Genomic DNA, 24152 nt, shown 5'->3' on the forward strand with positions numbered 1-24152 from the left:
GGCGGGGGCACTATCGTGCCCCCAGATTGTATGATTTGAAGGTTAGTAACTTGAAAATGAAAATGAAAAATGAAAATGAAAATGAAAAATCGTTTATTGGTCACAATCATTGTGTTACAATTTGAGAAAGGGTTGGGACCTCCTAGTAAGTATTGCAATACTTGTGACAGGAGACCCCGCTCTTCCAGCAGCAAGTTAAGGGTACAACCAATACAATAATAGTTAATTATGTAGGTACAGAAAGTAACAAATTGAATTATAATTAAACTCAACTAAAGTTATAGTTAAGATAACAGTTCAATGCAATGCAATAATCTGAGAGTAGGTACAGAGGAAATAAGTATTTAAGTACCATATGCATTTAAGTATAGCATGAAGGTTTTAATATTAGGATAGTAATAGGTTATGTTAAGTTATATGTAAATGTTAACTTATATTTATATTGTGTGTGTGTTTGTATGCATTTGCGAGACCGTACAATAAAGATAGGTAGGTATATGCTGATTTGAATGTATATATATTTATGACGTAGCATTAGAATGTAACTTAACTTCAACCAAAAGGGAAATATATTTTAGATATTTTTTTTTTCTTTTAACTAACGATATTATTTTTAACTTATGATCAGTGTATAAAATAAAAATTGGTAGGTTCAGTATTTTAACGCTCGATTGAACTTTAGTCCTTTAGGTGGCACAGCTGTCATCCACCGAGCAACTATGATTTATTAACTATCCAGTACTAAAGTAAACCTAAGAAAATATCCACTAAAGAGGTAAAGATAGAAAAACCCCACCACGAATTGCACAATGATATTCGCAGAACTATCCACGGCTGCAGTCGGCGGTCCAGTAAAACCCAGGACTTAGACTACGTATAATTATTATGAATCTAAGGGTAAAGTTATGCTAGGGGTGAGCTGACAAGCCGCGGCTAACCGGTTTTGAATAGGGGAGACCTGCGCTTGCTAATAAGTCCGATGAGCAAGAACAGGCCAGTTTAATGTATGGCACTGACGTTTGATTGACAGCTCCCTGCTGAGCGTCATTGCGTTAGGGTTGACACTTGATACTGAGGAGCGACAGGCAGGTTGAAGCCACTCTTCTGTGGGTCAGAATACTGTATAAAGGTTAGGAAAAATTGTATTTGGAACATACATTTTATGAATCTTCCTCGTAACTTCATATTCTAGTGTTCTAACTATGCTGCATACAGCTCTCCTTTATAATGGTCTTCACGCTATGTTTCTTTAATTAGATAGGTATCATCGGAATCGACACGCATACACACTGATAGTAATACCGTCACCGCCGAACTCTGGAGGTTTTATTTTCTTCTTTCGTATTTATTCAATAATAAAAAAGTTAGATACCAACATATGGACTAAGAAATACCTAGTACTTAATGTTCATTTGATAGTTAATGTTTCGTTCTAAACTCACGAGAAAATATATGTCACTTTCTCCTTTACGACTTGTCTGAATAACGGGGAATAGCTTTATTTCTAAAAAGATATTTGCCTTAGTAAGGTTTGTTTACGAACGGACGATGCATTAACTAGAACAATAATTGCGAATATTGCGATTCATTCATACCATGCACTTTAATAATCAGTTGGCAACCCTAAGTCCAAGGATGGTTTTTACCAATTCCCGCGTAAGCATTCTAATGAATAATTTTAATGTTAATAATCGTCGAGATAAACTCGTCTTTGGTTCGACGACGTCTTATTCCAGTTAATTACCAAATAATCAACACGAACAAGTAAAACGTAAGAAAAACTTAAATCTTCGATAAAACGAAAGATTCAAAAGTGTAATTGTAATTATTGTTATAATTGTGTTGATTGTAAAACTGTAATTGTAATTGTTGTATTGAAAAAATAAAATTGAGAGAAAACCATAACTACAAATCTTGGTACTTTTTTAGGTTTCCGTAGCCAAAGGGCAAAAACGGGACCCTATTACTAAGACTCCGCTGTCCGTCTGGCCGTCTGTCCGTCTGTCTGACCAGGCTGTATCTCATGAACCGTGATAGCTAGACAGTTGAAATTTTCACAGATGATGTATTTCTGTTGCCGCTATAACAACATATACTAAAAAATACAGAACCCTCGGTGCGCGAGTCCGACTCGCATTTGGCCGGTTTTTTATTATTCTTCTGTATTACTTAACATTAATTCAGAATTACCCGTAAATCTTACTTAAATTGGAAATAAGAAAAACCGGCCAAGTGCGAGTCGGACTCGCGCACGAAGGGTTCCGTACCATTACACAAGAGACGGCAAAAAAAGTCACGTTTGTTGTATGGGAGCCCCACTTAAAAAAATATTTTATTCTGTTTTTAGTATCTGTTGTTATAGCGGCAACTGAAATACATCATCTGTGAAAATTTCAACTGTCTAGATATCACGGTTCATGAGATACAGCCTGGTGACAGACAGACAGACAGTGTAGTCTTAGTAACAGGGTCCCTGTTTTACCCTTTGGGTACGGAACCCTAAAAACATGAAAGCTGGCTTAGCAGGCCTAGCAGAAATTCTTATAAAACTGGAAAGGCCAATGAAAAATTTACAATTGTGTACAGTTATATCAATTTAGTATCTTGCCCATCCCATCCTATCCCACCCAGAAAATATGAAACTTTTCTATAAGGATATTTTCTTCGCAAAGTGTAGGTACTAATGGTCCATATAGTTCGAACTTTGTTGTTGGTTTTTGACCGATTACTTGGTTTGTTTGCTTGCTTGAGGCTTTGGTGAGAGTGCCCACGATAAACCTATTTTTAGAATTATTAACTCATGTTACTCTCCAGTATCAATCAACTGACATATTATATTTATTTATTTATTTTTCCGATTATAATACCTAAGATAAGTAAGTCGTTATTGGTTTTGCATATTAACATTACAAATTTAAATGTGTCAAGTTGATTGTTGACCTTTCGAGTTCTTACTTTTATATATGAGCATAACTTAGGTACAGTCGAAGGCAAAAATATCGATCCAGACAAATGGCTCAAAAATATTAAAAACACGACTTTATTGTCTAAGGTGTAAGATTGTACACATATTTTTTAAACTTTGGGAATGTATATATATTTATGCCCTTGACTGTACATGTACATAAAGCGGTGTGGTACATTGCTATACATATAGATATGTTTATGCTAGTTTACGAGTATAAGGATGTGCATTGTATAGCGAAAGCAAGCTACACCACAGTTGGTACATCTTATCTTATCTTATGGTTTACGGGGGCCCTTACAGATACACTTCGACCCATAGAGATCTTTTATGCAGTTACCCACTAACATTTGTGTGTGTATACAGTAAAAACCATTCAAAGGTGGATAAATATTATTTTAATAATGAAATCATATTGGAAAAACCCTTATTCTTTTCGCTAAACAATGTTCAACAAATGTTACGAATATCCCATCGGATCCGCTCGAGTTAGCATTTATATAGATATCGAGGCCGATTCGGCCGGGGGTCAGCCGATCGCCGAATTATGCAAAGTGTTCGGTCATTACGGACAGCTCTATATTTCGGCTGCAGGGATCAATGGGTCTTGGTACTTTTCATAGTGGTAAAAAACTTAAGAGTACCCTTGCTATCTAATTTCACTGACTACGTAGTAGACGAGGAGATGTCAAATACTGAGAATACAATTTGTACCTTAGGTACTACAGGGGGCCTAGCCAATATGACAATTGTTGATAGAGAACGCCAATCGAAACTTAAATAATGTATGAAAATAGTCGCGTGACTTTTCGTAGCATCTGTCATGCCAACACATTTTTTCTTTTCGTTTGTCGATGTACGATTGTCATCTTGGCTAGGCAGCCAAATGTCGGGAAATTTGGGATTGTCGGTCAATTAATAAGGATAATGACAAATGTTGAATTTTATAACAAAATCTAGTGAAATACGAGTAGATACCAAAGGAGCAATTAATCGCAATAATGTGGATATTAAAATAATACATATATTATAAGTATGGAAATGATAAGAAAAACATGATCTAAAAGTTTCGAAATTTAAAATTTTATTTAACTTTCAAAAAGGAATAAAGTACCTAAGGGTATTCGATTCCTTACATTTTATCCGATAAAAGATTGCACTGCAACTATATTTATGCATAAACGCAATATTTCACCGACAAAATCGCTAATCTACTTATTTTCTATACATTCATGATACTCTCAGTGCCTGTGACGTCACGTGCACTTATCATTTTGGTAGGAGCGTTTCGCGAGTGAAGTACGACTGTCGGAATTTGACTATCATTTCTGACTTTTGTATTGCTTTAGTGCAGTGCGCGCACATAATAGACATTTGATCCCAAAAGCAAACCTGATCGATTGATACCATTAAAAAATTATTATTTACGATACAAGTGCGGAAAAGAGGAAATTCGAAACGAGTGGCGATAAATTAAAACACGATCGCAGGGCGTGTTTTAAATCGAGAAGAGTTGCGAATTACCTATTCGCACGTGTATCGTACAACGTTTTACTGTACATATGGCCCTTCAAACTTTCGACATATGCACGAAAAGTGCTCTTTTACGCACTAGTGCGAGAAAGTAGCACCATATGTACCTACTGTAAAAAATGTTATCTAGCCTATTATAGGTGGCCAAGTGCAACGACGTAACGGGGGTATAGGTAGATTAGGTAGAAGAATACGGCAACCGCTTTTCTCGTAGAGACTTGTGCAGTGTTTTTTTTAATACAGGAGATATGTTTTTAATCCCAAAAGTTTAATAAAAGCTAATCATTTGTGTCGTTTTCAAGCAAAAGGTACCACATTGTCGCTTGCCATAAGGACGCTCTGCCAGGTTTTTCGTATAAAGATACAAGCAATTTTCGTCCTTATGGTAAGCGACAATGTGGTACCTTTTGACTGAAAACGTCACATTTAATGAAGTAACAATTAATACATTGCGGCTCGTGACGCGCGGTTACGAACATGAATCCTACTTTATCGACTAAGGGCCTGTTTACACATTGATTAGTGTTAAGTGCGAGTTCATATATTTGCTATTTGCATTTAGTGGTAAATGTATGAACTCGCACTTAACACTAATCAATGGGAAAACAGACCTTAAGTTTAGAAAATAAATTTTTAACAATTTAACATGAATAAGGTAGGCAAAACCTAAGTACATTAATCGTAAACCTTACAGTCATAAGTTCAACCAAATTGTGTAAGTCTAGTTTTAGCAACAAAAATGTTATTATTCTATAAGTGGAAACTTTTATGGCGTATGTGTATTCTATATTTGTTTAAACATATGTAATTTTTTTTTGCTGGTTGTTTCCCAATAAAAAAATAAGTCGTAATCACTACAAAATCATACCCATGCTGATTTTTTAATCTACGCCGCGCATCAATAGTTTTAGTCTCAGTCAAGTATCAAAACCTTTTGAACCCCGCTACAACTAGTGCTCGCCACGTGCGTCTTATTGCCGGGGTAGTTTAAGAATTACAATCATTTATTCAGCTGCTCGGTCACTTTTATTGACGTCAGTATTTACCTATGTCTGGTTAAGGATGCAACTCGTGTGTCCGGGAGTTATAAAATGACAAGCCATTTATTGGAATCGTCAGAGTAACATGAATATGTTTAATACTAACTAAACCAAGCCAACTCGTCAGTAGGAAAAGATTCTTTTACGCCTACATTTTTAAATTTGATACCTTTTTCTACTGACAAAGATTTCTTATCAAATTATATAACCGCTGCAGTATAAAACCTACCTATTAAATATAGTAATAGCACTACAGATAGGTAATTCATAAATTATATATTTTTTACCTTATATGGGGATTAAACTGGCTTTATTCATTTCAACAAATACCTAATATAAATAACACTATGATTGAAACCTAAAAATGCCCCCTACGGCATAGTACCGGAGATACTGGCAGCATAGCATTTCCTCGGTGGATTATTAAGCTGATACGTTGAGCAAGGAAGCTCCTGTGCTGTGGCGCCTCTGAATCTCTTACCTAGGTATATAAGTATATTGTTCTTACGTTGTCACGAAATAATTAAAACATACTTACTTAAATCCTCTTTCTGAAAGTATCTTCGAAAATAAAATCACTCGCGTGACAGAATTAATTTCCTTCCCCAATAATTCAAAATAAGCAAAACCCGTATCAAACAAACATTAGACACCTTAATCTTATTACAGAATAATAACTTACAGATGTTTTTCCAATCAAATCTACGCGGAACCCCAGTTTTTCATAAGGAAATTACATTATCGAAAATTTGCATCGCCTCCAGCGCCATCTATGAGCGGATAGCGCGCATTACTGAGATACCGTGGTAAACTTTTACTTCGAATATGAAAATGACTTAATCACGACCTTATCGCTAGGAGGTAGGGTTTATTTTAAATAAAATATTCTAAATATATTATTGGATAAATTTGTAAATAGCTGGGTGCAAGATTAGGGCTCACTGGCGTGCCCTTTGCAAAAACAGTATGAATAATAATGTGATTTTAGCAATTTGCATAATATCGGGAGCTCGTCTGAGGATGTTTACTTTGATAAGCCGAAATAGTTTACTTTGTCATGCCGCCGATTAGTGAAGGAGTTAGTTAGGTAAATTATATAAAAATTTGGAAATTAGATGTTTAAAATCTATTATTTTATAATAAACTGAACATAACTGTACACATTGTTAATGCATTTAGTTTCCGTTCGGATAGGTTATTTCGTTAGATGATTAGTTTGATTCTCTGCCATTCTCTGACTTAGACTGCAAACATACTCGTATTAAAATGGCCGAAGGGAACTCTTAACTCTAAAGGGGCCCACTGACTATCAGCCTGCCGGACGATATCGGCCTGTCAGTTGTTCGGAACTGTCAAATTTTTGTTTTTAACTGACAGGCCGATATCGTCCGGCGGACTGATAGTCAGTGGGCCCATTTAATACTTAAAAGTGAACATTGAAATGATGTTTCCCTCTAGGAACCAGTCCTACCGCACGGGAACACCCAATTATTCCGAAATATGTTTTTCCGATTTTTATAACCACGATTTTCATAATCAGGATTTTCTATAAGTCCGAAATATCAAAATAATTACGATTTTTAAAAACACGATGGAATAAAATCACGAATGTGCTATTTCCGAAAACTTAAAATCAGATTGTCATTTGACCGAAAGCTTAAAGCTCCGATTTTACACTTTTCCAAAAATATTTTTTTCCAAATTCTTAAATTCCGATAAATCATTGTCCGATCGGAAATAAAATAATTCGGTATTCAGAAATTCGGTTTTTTGTAAGGTCGGAAAAATGAAATTCGTTATATTCAAATGAAGACTCACGTTTTAGCAATTATTACAGGTGTCGTGCCGCATCACGTTAAATTCAGCATAAAATATTTTTGGCATAAAAATTCGGCATAAATAAATTCGGAAGAACTGCGACCCTCAAGATAACGAACTGATGCCAGAAGTGGGTTACGTTAGGTTAGAACTGCGACCTCCAAGAAAACAGAGCGGATCTATGGCGATAAACGCATGATGGCGCGATGCGTCGAGCGTGAATTACGGCGCCGGCGCATGCTTATTATACATTGTGTCTGTTCCCACGCCCCCGCCTGAACTATGACCACATGGGACCGTGCTATACTTTGTAATACTAACTCTGTGCATAAACTGATCATTTCCGTGATTTTCTGATATTAGTAGGGTAGGTACTATCGAACAACTTCATTCCTGACCCACTGAATAACCTTTTCACATTTACTTCGTCTTTTGCAGTACATCGATTTAAAAAGTATAATACCTAAATATTATTATAACACACCGTGAAAACGTTCTATGGTGGATCACAAATCAGTTTGTTCGATTCTTCGTGGTTTAAACTTTCGCTGTAGGTACATTTTCAGTGAAGAAAAACATCGCTAGATAACCGATAAAATCCTAACAAGGCCAATCCTAAGACGGCAGCGGCATTCATTTTCGTAAAAAACTAGTGCCTAAGCCAATTTGAACATGCAGGTTCAGCATTCTTCGCTTTCGGGCACTATCTTCCTTGACAGATATATTAAATACCTTGTACTAAGTATTTTTATGTCAGTTTTACGAATAGTAGTCTTAATTCCAGTATGCTCCGTACTTCATTTAAACCGGACTTATCAAAGAAAAATTAACCCTAACAAATATATATAGGGTTGAAATTTGCTTGTACTGCAGTTGAAAATATTAATAGACGTTAGCCAGTGCGTCGCATTATTGTCGAATATAAATCAAATCTTGGCGAATAGCGATGGTGCTCATAAGTGGCGTAAGTATATAAAACTTTGAACTTGTGAAAATAAATACCTAAGTAGATACTTAACTATATAACGTAGATATATAACGTAATCAGCTACTATTGTTATCTAACTAAATCGGAACCAAAGAATTTGTAAATAAATATGCATGTATTTAAAAGACGGGTGCACTAGTGAATCTGTTTGAGCTAAACTTACAATTATAGTGACAGCTAGATCACATTGTATTTTGATTCAGCACCTGACGTAGTTTTGAGATGTTTTTACTTTCACTAGACTTATATAAAAAAACTCTAATTGTTTTCACTTTTATTAAAAAACAAATATAATGCAATAAAACAAAATACATATAATACAAGATATAACAAAAAAATCCTAAAATGTCATCATTCACTATAAAAAGGACGCTTCCTCTTAGTGAATCTCATAAAAGGCGACGCTCGCAAGTCGGAATGCGCGCAATGTTCGTCTGTATGGAAATACGGCGGATTGCACGATGTCTTACTCCGCGCCCGATATATTCCGGTGTACACGCTTTATGCCATTATATGAAGGGGTCACCTCATGAATACATCATTTAATGGCATTTTATACCAACGCGGTTTGAGGAAAAGAAATAGTGTTCCTTCCACCTATTTAGAGAGATTTTGCCTATTGTTGAAGTACCTACATACGCGGGTCGATTTTTATTATGTTGTCGATTTTTAGGGTTCCGTACCCAAAGGGTAAAAACGGGACCCTATTACTCCACTGTCCGTCGGTCTGTTCGTCTGCCGTGATGTATTTCTGTTGCCTCTAACAACAAATACTAAAAATTTAATTTGTACGGAACCCTCGGCGGGCGAGTCCGACTCGCACTTGTCCGGTTTTTATAATTTAATAATTTGTCAGATAATAATAAAAAATTATAAATTTGAAGAGCTCATCAATCTGGGCGGAATAAACACGGAATCCCAATTGGGGACAACAGAATAAAAATCGGCCCACGTAGCGCTGTAATGTGATGATTTCTGTGATGAAAACTATGTTTTCCCCCCGTACTTAAACTATTTCCATACCAGATATCATTTGGCAGAATTACTGTTGCATTTATAATATTAAGTAGGGATTTTTTAAACATTTAAGTTTCAATAAAACCGGTTTGACGACCGGTCTGGCCTAGTGGGTAGCGGACCCTGCCCATAAAGCCGATGGTCCTGGGTTCGAATCCCGGTAAGGGCATTTATTTATGTGACGAGCACAGATATTTTGTTCCTACATCATGGATGGTTTCTATGTATTTAACTATTTGTATATTACATATGTATGTATATCGTTGTCTGAGTACCCACGACAACAAGCCTTGTCGAGCTTACAGTGGGACTCAGTCAATTTGTGTAGGAATGTCCTTATAATATTTATTTATTTATTATGCAATAAAAGTTGCAAAACTTTTATTACATAATAAATAAATAAATATTATAGCTATTGAAACCGAAACATATGGTACAAATGCATTATTTTAACGAATAAAAAACCAACAATAGGTATTGAAAAATAGCCTTGATGTTTTTTTTTTAATTGGAAACTGTTTATACATACGTCTGCCAATATATGCTTAATTTCATTGTTTGACAAAACTTTATATTTACTTAAAATAGCCTTTCTGTATCTTTACAACCCTCGTATATTTTAAAAGTTAGTCGGTAACTAGCGCCATCGGGTGTTGATAAGCAGTACTCTAGCGCCAAGCGTAGTGTGTGATAGTTCCGCTACTTCCAAACAGATGGCGTTAGCTACCTTGACTGCAAAACTAAAGACGTGAAGAAAAGAACGCATGAAGAACGTTTGGTGTTTAATAATTTATTTATATTATATTGACTTCCTAGATTGTATAATATACTTTATGATGATTATTAATTTATAAATAACTTGTTTCAGATACTATCCACAAGAAAACTGGTATAGTAACATTTTTAATTATCTTCTTGATTAAAATTACTTTAGTTTATAAAATTTTCTTTTCAATTTCGAAAGTGCATAACTATAATCTTTATGTTTGTTCATTAACGATATAAAATGAAAAAATATCGAAAATTCCGACCTATCTAAATTTCGTGCAGGAAAATTAAGAAAAATAAACATTGCATCTTTATGGTAAGATTGTTTATTATCTATGTATTTACAGACAGTACGCATTTTTAAACGTATGGGTAAGGTCTTAATAAATAAAATAAGGCCACAATGTCCACAATACAATAATCAATAAAACATTCTATTTCATTTGGTTGGGAGTATTAGCAGTAGGTAGGCACTGTTTCTTGTCTGTAAAGAACGTTTAAGTGGCTCGTACTAATTCTTCGCTATTTACTTTAAAAGCCACCCCGCCAATGCTAACCCTTCCAGAGACGAAAGAAGTTCGTGGTCCGTTAGTCGCAACCAGCGCGTGACCGTCACAATTAAACTAATTTGTAGCTACGGCAAGACTTTATTTGACTGCCTTCTTATATTGACCGTGTAATCATTTTTATAGTTTTTATTGTTGTTGTCTTATTTTTTGCGTTTTGTTCCTCCCGACTTTATTGGGGTGTGCAAATAAAAAATAAGTAAGTATATAGATTTTAATAATTAAAATTTATTGTATCATTCAGATCTTTTTTAACAAAGTGGAAAAGGTTTGTATTAGGTAAAGCACAAAACGGTTATTATTCTAATTATCAATATTACAAATTTTTGCTGATATTGCGTGAAACTTAAAAAGGCATTGGTGCTTTAGAAAGAACCGTAACAGGAAAGTTTTTTTTTTTAATACGAGTGTATAATATTTAGGAGAATGCCTATTTTATTAGCAATCTCAAAATAAATCAGAAGTATTGTATTGATAACATATGGAATAGTGATCTCAACTTGTAATTGTAATGCACCCTCTTCATTAAAGGCGGAGCAGATATCGACAGGGTTAAGTCAGATAATCGGGCGACCGTGACTCGTGGGGTGTCATATGAAACTACAAGATTTGATGATTACTTTCGAGATTCTTAAAAAAGTCCATTATTTATCATTATACATAGGTCCACAATGAAATCCACGTGCGAAACCGTGATATAATTATAACAGACATAAATAGGTATTAGTGCCAACATAAAAAAAATGTGATATACTTACTTAGATAATTTTATGGCATTGTAGTCGAAATGGGGGGGTCAGGTTCAAGTCAGGTTCCATTAGTAGATTCATATATGACACGTAATTTTTAATAGTCTGTCATAATTTTGTCCATTTTAAAAGATGACTCAAGTAAACACCGAAATACGTTATATAAAAAGTTTATTTGTTAAATAGATAATATAACTGAATATCAAAAATCCAATCTCTATTAGACATCTACACAAGATTCCAGCGTCCTTCTTTTTTTTCTCAACTGTCAATGTCATTCTTTTCCTAAAACGCGGGAAATCTCCGTGTCACTTGTCAAACATTAAAAAAAAACTCAATGAACGTTCGAAAAACTTTAACATCTAATAATTTAGTTGTTGGCCATAGTAAACTAGAACAGAACCTAACAGAACTAAACTAGAACCTTAGAACTTATTTATTTCAAATCTGTAGTATATTCGAGCAGTTTCGACATAAATTCCAAGTTGTTCTGTATCTTCCTAACAAGTTCAACCAGGGCCGTGATACGTACAGTATACGACTCCATCAAAGTCTTAATAGGTATTCCAGACGAAGTTCGACAAGACACAATTTATATGCAAATTGGCTCCTTGTACCGCACACCGCATCCCTTTGACGTCTCAGAATTAGACGGGTTAAACTTACTGTGCTACTTATTTGTTTTTTAAGCGTTTTTCGAACAAGTATACAAGTAGATACCTACTGACATCAAAAATATTTATATAATTACTATTTTTGGGAATCATTTCACAATATTACTCTGCATGACTAACTTTACATATTTCTTTTAACAACTTGCTTGATGGTCAAATAATGAAATCACTAAAATATTATTACTGGTAATTCCCGAGCATATGTACTAAGATTACAGCGAATATCCGTAAAAAATATCTTAAAAAATATGCACTTAGAATACACTCCATTTAAAAAAGACCATAAAAAGGATTTAACAGGCACCCTGTCAAATCGCAAGTTAATAAGTCCGGCCTGTGATCCAGGGGGAAGCGGATAGCAAACGAGAAAGACGTAAATGCCGTTAAACATTGACTGCATCCGTAACATTTTTGTTCAGCAAAGTTTGGAAACCATTAGTTTAAATTGTTGAGACCAGAGAAAAAATATGCTAAGCGCTTAATAGTGGCATCAAGTGTTTATTTTGAAAAATTGCCGGTACACGAAGACATTTTTCTTGGATGAGGTGGTCGTGGGGGAAGATTTTTTATTTTACGTGTTTAAAAGGAAAACGCATATTTCCTGTACCAGATTTCTGTCGGTATTAAATTAAATGCAACATCTAATTTCTAATACAGTTATATTTTCCAATGCAACTGCAGCATGTAAAACAGTCGGCATAAATAACGATAGGTACTTACCTAATTTCCGAACACCCGTGGGATATGTTCGTTGTTCGTGCCCTATCCCTATTTTACTGTTATATAAAAAAATGCATAATATCGTTTTTAGTTTAAGAACACACAATACCTGCTTGTTTGGGCAGTCGTGTAACTAGTTTCAGAATATAATGAATCATGGGATGGGCACCTGTAGAAAACTATGTATTGGTTGGCCGTATTAAGACATTTATTCTGAAAGACGTTTTCGTTTTGAATAATATATTTTTATAATTGTATTTATTACAAGAATGAGATTATAAAGGTTGTCTAAGGTCGGCAAGGGTAAGTAGTTAAGTAAGTAAGTATTCCTTATTACACAACCATTATACATTAAACACACACATTACATTACATTAGAGTAAGGTGTGTGACCTGCAGTTAAAGCTTCTGTATGGTATATATTCGTAATGTGCAGTGGCCGCGTATCAGGTGCGTCGTAGTATTTACCTATGCGCTCATTTGTCACCAATGTTTTATAAAAAATCCCAATTGTCTCTAGCAATGTTGAGGCGGAACACCCAGCCCAGAGTAAACAGGTGTAATAATTCTCTATACCCGAGGGATGTGTAGTCGCCCTAACGCGGAAAAAGGATTGCTTGCTTTATGCTTTTTATTGGCCGGGATATTCCGCGACGTCGTTTACAGGATGTTTAAAATGTTTATTTAAAGCATCATTTGTCCTACTAAATGTTTTTATGTGCGCATTAATTTAATTCATATTTTTTTAACTTTCATGATTTTTACACCAATGCGTCCGATTATAGATTTTAGCTTTAAAAGTGTTTAAATTTATCTCATTTAGATATTGACTGGCCAAACACATTGTTGCAAAGTCTATGGTTGCAAAAAGAAGCGGTAGTCAAATTTTTTATTATAGTCGCTGTAAGTTAAGAAGTAAATTTTGACAGTTATGAATTGACCCTTATATTTACGAAGCTAAGTCCTACCGTTTAACTGATAGCCTTAGTATCATATATATATATATATATAAGGTTCAATTCATAACTGTCAAAATTGACTTCTTAGTTGCGTTAGACTATAGTGATCAAACTTTCGAGTCTATATTTTTTCAAAATTGGCACGTATACTGGCTGAAATGGATGTCTTTAAGTCAACAAGTAAGCCAGCCACCGCCCAAACTATAGTAACACCTATAAATAAAATATAACACAATTTAAAAGACTGACAATACAAGAAGCCTTTACTGACAAGAAGCCACCTGGAATACTGCAGTATTAAAGAGAAATGGTAAACAATAAGATTAAAGAGTTTTATTAAATATTTTAAAGCTAATTACATAGTCCCAAAAAACTATCCGGCTGTACATGCACCCCCAAAATGTATGTTAAGCGAAGCACCTTCCTTACAAAATATAAAAACACCGTTACCCCTGTAATGACAATTTAAAATTGCTCTCCTCGCATCATTTGCTTTCGCCAGTATTGTCTTTCTTTCCACCAACATAATTGTAACCCTAACAATGTCACTGGTCTAGTAAAGCCTCCTGGAAAACTCGCGGGACTTGGTTCGAATTATACTGGCTGTTGTTTTATGGCTGGTACTCATTGTCTATGGCACTCGAATCATAGACAAGCGTTTTTATTATCTGTAGGGGCGTTTTAAAGTGAGACGGGCCCCTTAAGAGTTGTAACTTTTGTTGCTGCAGGATGGGGTTGTAATACTTGTAATGGGGATTTTTATGTGTCTTGAATGTTTGATTTTTTTGGGTTTTGTGTGTTTTTAAACGGTCTTGCAATATTTAGCGACGGCTGTAATACTGTGTATAAAATAATTGTAAGTGTAAGTAAAATTAAATTAATTAAATTTTACTCTGGAAGCCCTCAAATGGTGGATAACAATTTGTGTATTAAGTATGGTGTGTGTGCGTTATGCTACCTTTTAAATACATATTATGGAACAGCTATATACAGTGGCACTGGCAGTGAGTTAAGTGGCATCACATGACAAAGATGGTTCGGTGACCTTAATGGTCCATTCAGAAGGATCTCGTGTTATTGAGGAAAATTTATACTCAATTTTCAAATTTTGGGTAACTACCATCAAACTAGCCATCTTTTTGGGCAATGACACCCTTTGAGGCAAAAATGGCTAGTTTGACGTTAAGTACTATTTTTAGTGTTCCGTACAAAACTTTGTTCACGGAACACTTATGGGATCACTTCGGTCTTGCAAATCAGTTAAATGCGTTTTTCTCAGAGACCGTTCGACGTAGATACCTAAAATTTGGAACTGTTGTAGCAATTATCACCACTAATATTGTAAATAAGTCAAAACTGCTTATTTTGTCTTAACTAAACTTACTTACTCAGCGACCCAAAATGAGACTTGGCCTCCGACACAAGTCCTCGCCACTTTTCTCGGTCCTGTGCGACCTCTCGCCAATTGGTGACTCGAAGTTCGCGCAGATCCGCCACCACCATATCGCACCAGCGATACCTGGGGTACGGTGTATTGAGTTCTGAAGCTTGATTTTTCATGGTCAGTTTATTAAGTAAGGATTAGGAATGGAATTTTCCTAGTACGCAATAGTAGACTGCTACATAATGAAAGGCATCAAAACTCGAGTGTGGGTTTATGAAACGAACGTAGTAAGTTTCATAATAAAATCACACGTGTTTTAATGCCTAATTATGTACAGTTACATACACTGCTTTATCTACACACATATTAATATTATAAACTTTCTATGATATATTCACTAACCTCATATTACAGCCGACATTGGGGCATAGTTGCTCTCTGGCGATCATAGAGGGTTTATGATATGTGTGTAGATAAAAGCTTTTTAAAACAAAAAGTTCGTATCGATAATACCTATAATAGAACTTAATATAGCTGCAAAAAAAATTACCTACGTATATACAGTCACTCAATTCACAAGTCCAGTCTCATCTACAGTGACTCAAATTAACTGTCACGCCTTGCCGATCTTTTCTCGCATATTTCCACGTGCTTCTTTTATTTTAAACAAAGATCATTGAACAAAAGCTATCTCATCTATATATCTATGTAAGATTTACTATTCCTCGCCAACTATGGCAGTGATGTATGACAACATACAGACTTCAATCAAATAACATATTCCGGTCAGGACTCGAATCGACTACCGCTTCCTGTTGGACTGTTGGGCAATGTTGGAGCCTTTTTAGATGGAAAAATGATGGCCGTTTTGGTCTGACTTTGGACCAAATTGGACTATTTGAGACGGGAAGTGATTGTCGAGGAGCGATTATAACGAAAGGAAATGGCAGTATAGTGTATTTTTATTGTTACTCATTGAGGACTTGTATGTGTCAGACTAGTGTCCGGCACAGAGGCGATTTAAAATCAAACGTATCAAAACCCTAAAATAATCCAATTATTATACGAACAAAAGCCAATTTTTTACGCTGAGTCTAAAACATATTGTTGCGTAAAAATGTAGTAATCACCGTCATTCTTTTAATTAAGAAAAACATCCAAAAACATATTTCATATTTGAATAAACAAAAAATGTTCCAAAGCAAAGAAAAAAAAAACAAGAAACCTCAGCTCCCTCAGGAGGCATATCGTCCAATTTCCATACTTATAATCTTCAGCGACAAATAAATTTAAGAAGAAAATATGTAAATGATATTCGAGAAAAAAGAAAGATAACTCTATAGTCTATGGTGTTAAGTGACTGAGGTGTGAATGTTTGAAGAATCTTTCGAATGAATATTTTAGTTCTGTGTTTTTTTCTGATGTATATTTATTATTTATATTGGGGTTGGCGAGGCTGGGGTTAATATTAATGATTTGAGGGTGTTTCTATTGTAAGTTTAGTAGTAAGTTACCTATCTAATATTTTTTAAGTTTCAACCAAATTTATGGTTACTTAGATATTTTAATACTTATACGTCATATAAAGATGTTCTTACATTTTAAATAACTACATTTAAAGTACGGTACGTAATAACGAAAATAAGTACCTATGTTAAAATCAAAGATTTTTTGTTGGTAGGTGTTCATTGTTTTACTTAGTCTAGTGCTGGCCTATATTGTTTACTTACCTGCACCACATATCCATTCCAACTAAGTATATTCTGCTATGCATTTTAGTTAACATATAACCATGCAGAAGAAATAAAAACCCTTAAAATTATATTCATAGTTTGTATTAAACAAATCTCGGGCCATCAGATCTTCTGACGCCGTATCAACGCGATCTGACGTAACAAATGATGGTGTATCCTGAACCGCTATAAACTGGCACCCAACTATTAACTTCACCAAGCTCTTATCGTATGTATTTATACGTTCGAAATTGGACCTGTCTAGAGCTACTTAAGGTTTCCTTCATAAGGATTTCCTTGGATCAGTTACCACCGTGTAAGAATTGTTGCCTTGCTCGATTCAAATAATAACTTTCGCAATATCATATCTGACGATTTTGTCAGTTGTATTTTAAGTCTTAAATAAAATGTGGTACAATAACTTTAAGAATATCAATGGTTGCCGAAATGATAAGTTTGTAATACTATATTTTCCAAAGGAATTGGTTTTGTATTGATGCTAAAATGGATCGGCTTAAGTTGGAGGGTCCGGATAAATCTTAAAACAAGGGCTTTTGACAAACTGGCGGGCAAATCTGCCGCCGGCTATTATGAATTTTTATTCGTAACAGTTTTATGAGGTGATGTGACTTTTACATTTTATTACGAGGCAAGTTTAAGATGTTAATGATTTTATAAACATATTGAGTTGACTGAAAAATACACCGCTGCGCTGTACAGAAATCGTAAATGTAATTTTTTTACCCTGATTTGAATTGAACTTACTTAGTGCCAGTTGCACCATCCGCACTAGCGGCGGTTTACTATGAAACTTTCGATACAATACAATTTAGCGAACTCTTTAATGACAAACAGTTTGGTGCAACCGACCCTTAGTTATGGCCATGACCATCTATTCACATCTATTTTCATCACTTCCAATTCAAGCCTTGGTTTAGCAGTCCCTGGCACATCGAGGTCGCATATTTAAGTTTTATGATCATTTTCTTAAGAATGCGTGTCCACCCGCATACTTATATGCGCGATAAAATAAACACACTGATTAATAAGCCGCTCATGCGCAGCTACCGTCCATCCACTTAAAATGGCCGGCGTGTTCTATTTTTGAAATGTGCAGTAACGGTCGCGGAGCGTGATCGCGTTACAATTTGAATTTTGACGTTCTCATTCGGTGAAATTCGAACATCCAGCCAATCACAGCCGAGGAAAAGCCATTTGCATTCGTTTCTCTTTTTTAAATTTGTAATACATAGCTGTCGCAATTTTCTTCGCAGAATCAGCTGCTCCGAATGCATAGTTCTGCTATCTGACAACAGATGGCGCTGGCATCGAGATAGAACACGCTATCGTTTGTTCGACGTAGTTTCATGGGGTGACCGGAGTTCGATTGTCTTGCTAACTTTGCGCAGAGGCAATATCGTAACCGATGAGGTTAATCCGAGGTGCGATTATTGCTAGTTGAAAACTTTACCAATACCCCGCCGTGTGGACGTGAAATACCGTCCGCTATGGCAATTTTTGAATGGCCGTAAAGGCCCCAAAATAACTGAAACAGCGAGCTGCAAAAATGCATACTTTGCAATCTTTGCATTTATCCCACCTATGAAACAAAACAGCTGTGTATTTGATATTTTGATACTTGATAGGGTTGTTGACAGTGTCGTTGACACATGTTGAATTTTATAACTAAATCTAGTTAAATAGAATACATAGAAAATGAGCAATTTATCACATTAAATTGGAAACTTAAAAAATATATGGGAATTTAAAACAATACAAGACCGAGTTTAAAAAAAAATTACTTCGAAATAGGAAAAAAAATATGCTACATTTTATTTAAAAAAAATATTGTAAAGCAACAATATACATAAACGCAATATTTCATGGAGAAAATAGCAATTTCCTTGTTTTCCATACATCGAAACGGCTTCTAATAGACGTTACATGGTGACGTCAGGATGTATTGCCATTTTATTGTCTTCGGTTACCGCGATAGTTACTCATGAACTAAAACTATGAAAACGGATTATATCGCGTATATTGAATTTATAATACATCCCGACGTTTCGAACCCTTTACAGCGTTCAGCGTTATTGCCATTTTGTTAAAAGCGTTTTGTCAGTAAAGTGCGGGTGCCAGACTTGACCATAATTTGTAACTTTTGTATTGCTTTAAGGCAATGGGTCCTCAAAACAATCCTGATCGACTGGTACCATTAATAAAAAATTACAAGTACCCTATTGTTGCAGGAACTGACATTCAGAAATAAAAAAAATCAATTTTTAATATTTTAATACTTGCAGCGAATCTTGTAGGTAGGTAAGTGTGTGCGCGATGGACGCGCGAATGATAACAAACTGAGATCTAATTGAAATCAATTTGTAAGTTTGGATTTGTAAGGCCTCATTCGAATATATAAAAAAACTGCACACATGGTTAATTCAGCCAGCAAATTCCTGATACGAATATAATAAATAGTACCCTTTTTTTTCAATTCGAGCGTATTATCGCAAAATAAAAATGACACCCTGTCGTGCTTCAATGGAAATGCAAATGATAAATAACGATTTGTTCTTGCCCTATTGACGGCCGCTGTATAATAAACATAGGTGATACTAGCCGGTATTATCGCCCCGGTACACGAACTATACATTAGTATACGTTATTACTAGTATATTACCAATATGAACATAAGAATTTCTGGTTTTGATGGGATTAATAAATTGCAGGATGCTACTTATTGTCTGCAATGATGAATGTTACGCAGTGTTCTATCACGCCATTATCTCCATCGAATTATATTGAAACAAAATCCTCTATTAAGTAGGTATTTTAGTGGCATACTTTGTGTGGTCTTATCTTAACATTAGTTCTAGACTATTTTTTTTCCATATTTCACTTTTTAATCAAGCGTCTTATTGTAACATAAAAAAACTCGCCAAGAATTTACATTAACACATATATTCTTTATAGGTGACCAAGATATAATCAGCGACACTAGGCCACTTTGTATGTAACCGAATATTTGATGCTAATTGTACACCATTTTATATCATTTTTCAGTAAGCGAATAAACCCCTTGATGTAACCCATATGAGCTTTAAGTTTATAAACCTTAAACAACGGCCGGTAATAGCCCCGCGCCCTAGGCATCAACAGTGTCCAAGAAAACCATTTTTCACGCAGACTTAATTTCTGGTGGCTCGTTTTTCATCCAACCCTGCCGCCTGGAGGAAAGCTGTAGAACTCGCTATTTTACGTTTTAGCGTTTTAGAATTTTTTCAGTTAGATATTTTTGTGACCTACCTACCTAAGATCATAAAAAGGGATTCTCTTGGAATATTATATTTACTTATTTAAACAACTTAAAAAATAGATAAGTATGTACCTATTAATACTAATTAATTGTAATTAGTATTTAGTATGTTCATTTATTTGTGTATACATATATAATATTGGATCCGGAATTATGGATTGAAATTTAAATGTATATACCCATAATGATTTCTTTTTTTATATGGTAACGAAATTTAATAATTTATTCAATTTTTTTTGCATTTCTTTCTCTTATTACAAAAACTCAAATTGCAAAAATTCGCGCTTACACCCTTTCTTGTGCCGGTGGAGGTCGCCTTAGTCCGTGCCCCGCATAACATAGCACACAATTTGTTTAGCGACAAATGTCCCCGCTGTAGCCACCGGCCGGATTCCGACACTAAGTGGAATTTTACTTTACAGTTCTAAATGAATTCCAAGTGTATTTCCTTTTATCTTTTTACTCTTTACTCCCTTAAGATTTTGTAATGCAAACTCGGCAAATACTACCAAAACTGCATATATCAGATTTTTTATAAAATTCTGCCAACTTGTACTTGGTACAACTCATCTGTTGTATATATACTTGCAGTTTCAGAACGATACGGCTATTAGGAGTATGTTAAAATCAACTTGAAATATTTAATTACTTACATTGTTAGTTACTGTGTCTTGAAAAGTTTTATTTTATTTTTAACGTCATCATATACTAAACGAAATATTTGTTATCTTGACCTTTGTCTTTCTTACCTGGTCGCCAAATTTTTAAAAAAAACCTTATGTTTGGAATGCTACACTCGCGATGGTTATCGATGGCAATTTTCATAAATTTATGACTTAATCCGCTGTGTATTGAGGGATGCGTGAATAGGTGAGCCGATATTTATGACAAAAAAAGAGTAAATCATTTTTACCGTTCCTTTTATTGCCGATTTATTTTTTGTTTTGTTATAAATTTTGACACTGTTTTGACAAACCATAATGTTTAAAATTTATGTATGGGTTCTATTGTCTTTTTTTCTGATTATTGAACCACTTACTTGCCTTCAGTAGCTTTAATTACTGGCTGTCTCCCTTATTAGCTAAAGCCATACAGTTTTTATTAGAGTTCAACTCAAAATGTCAAGTAATTGAGTATTGTTAAGCCATGTATTCATTAAAATATTTTTGTTTATAAACCGTTTATAAACAATGTTTCGTAATGAGTTCTGGAAAACTTTGTTTGACACTGTTCATAAACATAATTGTTTATGTTTATATTAAATCCCTGGCTTTAGGACCATGAATGTGAAAGAAAACTTGTGGCGTGGTCGAAGTTCATCGTTATTAATTATTATAATTTCCTGTACCGAGCCTTACAATATTGTGTAAAATTGATTTATGTTTAGGATAAAATATATAGTGGTAATAACTAACGCAAGATTTTGTACGGTATGAGTTATATGAGGTTGTCTTAGTATCTATGGAGGGACCAACATACTTAAAGGGTAGAGAGACAAAAAACCTAATGGCACTTTACACCTACATTTATTGCCAACCTTTCTAGAAAGTCAACTGAACAAAAAACTTTTATAGCGACCAACAAAAACAAGTGCTAATATTAATAAATTTTATAAAACAAACACACGATTAAGCTATAAAAATGCTACTGTTTTTTGACACCCTTCCCCGAACATATAAAAGCCCACAACGATTTGTTTATATCGCATTAACAACAAAAAAAACGTTAATAAAGTAATAAAAACTCGAAAAGGGACTGGCGGGAATAATTTTGCTATTAATATTCAATTTTACCCCAAAACTTTGACTTCAAAGAAAAATCCTAGATGAAGATCTAAAAAGTATCTGCTTACGTAATTTCTCGGTAGACATTCGAAGGGTTAGTGAGAATGTGCGCGCGTGTGCGTGCGGTTTTGATGTGTCAGTGGTGTAATTACGTGAAGGGTAACACTTCAAACAAGGGCGCATTGCGAAAAAATCTAGTTTTTAAGACGAAAGGGGGACGAAGTCATATTATGACCGCTTCGCTATAAAAACGTGGTCCCCATTTCCTCTCCGGATGTTAACATTATAGAAAATATTTTTACGGAATTTATTTATAACAACCCCCAACTAACTTCTTCGTTTTGTTTGATTTTCTTCGATTTATTAATTATTAGTATAGGAGTAAGGAACTTTTAAAATCTGGAATTTGTTTTCCGCTATAACCCCACCCCACTCATCAACAAAAGTTCTGTAATTGACATTTGTATGATGGCTCATTACATATTGTGTAGGATGTTACCGTTTAGATCGTCGGATAATTCAAAACATTTGGCCACTTTTATGAATGGTGTAGGTGTGTAATTGTGTATATGATTGTTGTTGGACCGTTTGTGAAAATCTTGACAACATCACGAGTGTAGGTTTACTTTATTTGTTATTGCTTGAGAGGCACCTACTTAAATTAACTGGAATCTATGAAATACCCTAAACCCTTGGTTAAGAATTAGACTCCTTTCTTATTTCTTATCAATTATGATGACAATTGTTAGTCACAGCAAATTACCCCAAACAGGTCAAGTAAAAAAAAGGTGTAAAATTATGTATTCTCCACTGATAAAGGTATTTTGCAATGAAAGCAATGAAAATTCTTACTTTCGCATTCCATAGAACTAATTTATAAAAGTATTAGTTTATAAGTAGAAACTGACTGTCACCCAGTCCTTGAAAAGGTAAAATATAAAATTTCCTCGAAAAAATCTGTAAACACCCCCAAAAACTTGTTAAGTCAAAACAATGCCAACAATGCATTCCATTGGCTAATGAGCGGGAGCCGCATCAGAAAATTTAAAATCTCAAATTGACATGATATTGATTTGACAACATTCATAGGTATTGCATTTAGTAGTAGTAGGTAATCACGTTATTGTACAAAAATAGATTCATATAAAATTTAAAGAAATTGAGGTACAAAGGGAACTTATTTTGGGATTTCTTCCAGGTACCTTCGAGTAGGTGAGTGGAAAAATCTAAAATAGACAATTCCACGCGCACCAATATTAATATATTACGAGCAAGATGCACTGCGAGTAATTTTAAATCGATGTCAAATCAATTTAAGATTTTTAAAGTTTGAATTTCGAATGCTGCTTCGGACAAGCGCCGGCGCAGGTAGCGCACCTGTAGCGATCGCGGGTCAGGCGCAGATTTATAGCAATGGCGCTAATAGGGTTAGCATTACATGGATGTTCTCAGAGGTGAATATTGTTATAGGGACTTGTGGTATTTATTTTAAGGTAAATTGTAGTAAAATGTTCTTATAAGAACCAACCACGCACCGAAAAAATATCTAGGTACTTAGTCCTTGGTGTATATTTAATGTATTTATATACGTCTGTCACTACTTATCTACGGAACTGTGTGATTTGATATTATAAAATAATAATTAAGAATGGTTTTGAAAATCTATTATTATATTTGTGGTAGACAAGTTAAACAAACCTACCTGTATATTGAAGTTACATAAGTTACCGCTAGTTTTACCCAATCCACCCTATTTCTGTCTTGATTTCGACACAACATAGAACTGCATTGTGGTATTTATTTATTACCTATGCACTGTGGACAAAAAATCTTATTGATACACATTATTTGGCGGTTTTATGAGCCAAGGCCCTTGAGAACGGTAGCTCTATTACGCCATTATATTCTCGGTGGGTACCTATTTGATATTTCTAAGAAAATATGAGATTTTATCAATATGATTCTGTAGGGTTCAAGAAATAATGCAATGTGTCTACAATCTAGCAATTTCTTAAAATATTTCGATAAATAAATAATATAATAAAAATTAGGTTTTCTACAAGTAAACAAGCTAAGATAAAGTACCATTTCAGCCATGTCATAAATAATGAAATAATGTGCTTCCGAGACTTAATATT

The 24152-nt window shown here is 34.6% G+C and overlaps 1 protein-coding gene and 1 non-coding gene across 4 annotated transcripts in view; both read left to right on the forward strand.

Annotated features, from left to right (window-relative positions):
- LOC134741045 (protein trachealess) overlaps window positions 1–24152 on the forward strand; it is a 201226-nt gene that overhangs the window by 84204 nt on the left and 92870 nt on the right. For all 3 annotated transcript variants that reach the window (XM_063673805.1, XM_063673796.1, XM_063673814.1), the window contains exon 4: window positions 10230–10250. In XM_063673805.1, the coding sequence (XP_063529875.1) occupies window positions 10230–10250 (21 nt within the window). The remainder of the gene's footprint in view (window positions 1–10229; window positions 10251–24152) is intronic.
- LOC134748496 (U4 spliceosomal RNA) lies at window positions 18312–18450 on the forward strand. Its single transcript, XR_010128419.1, has one exon. It is a non-coding gene; the product is annotated as a U4 spliceosomal RNA (small nuclear RNA).

This window comes from Cydia strobilella, chromosome 1, assembly GCF_947568885.1.
Source record: "Cydia strobilella chromosome 1, ilCydStro3.1, whole genome shotgun sequence".
NCBI classification, from domain to species: Eukaryota; Metazoa; Arthropoda; class Insecta; order Lepidoptera; family Tortricidae; genus Cydia; species Cydia strobilella.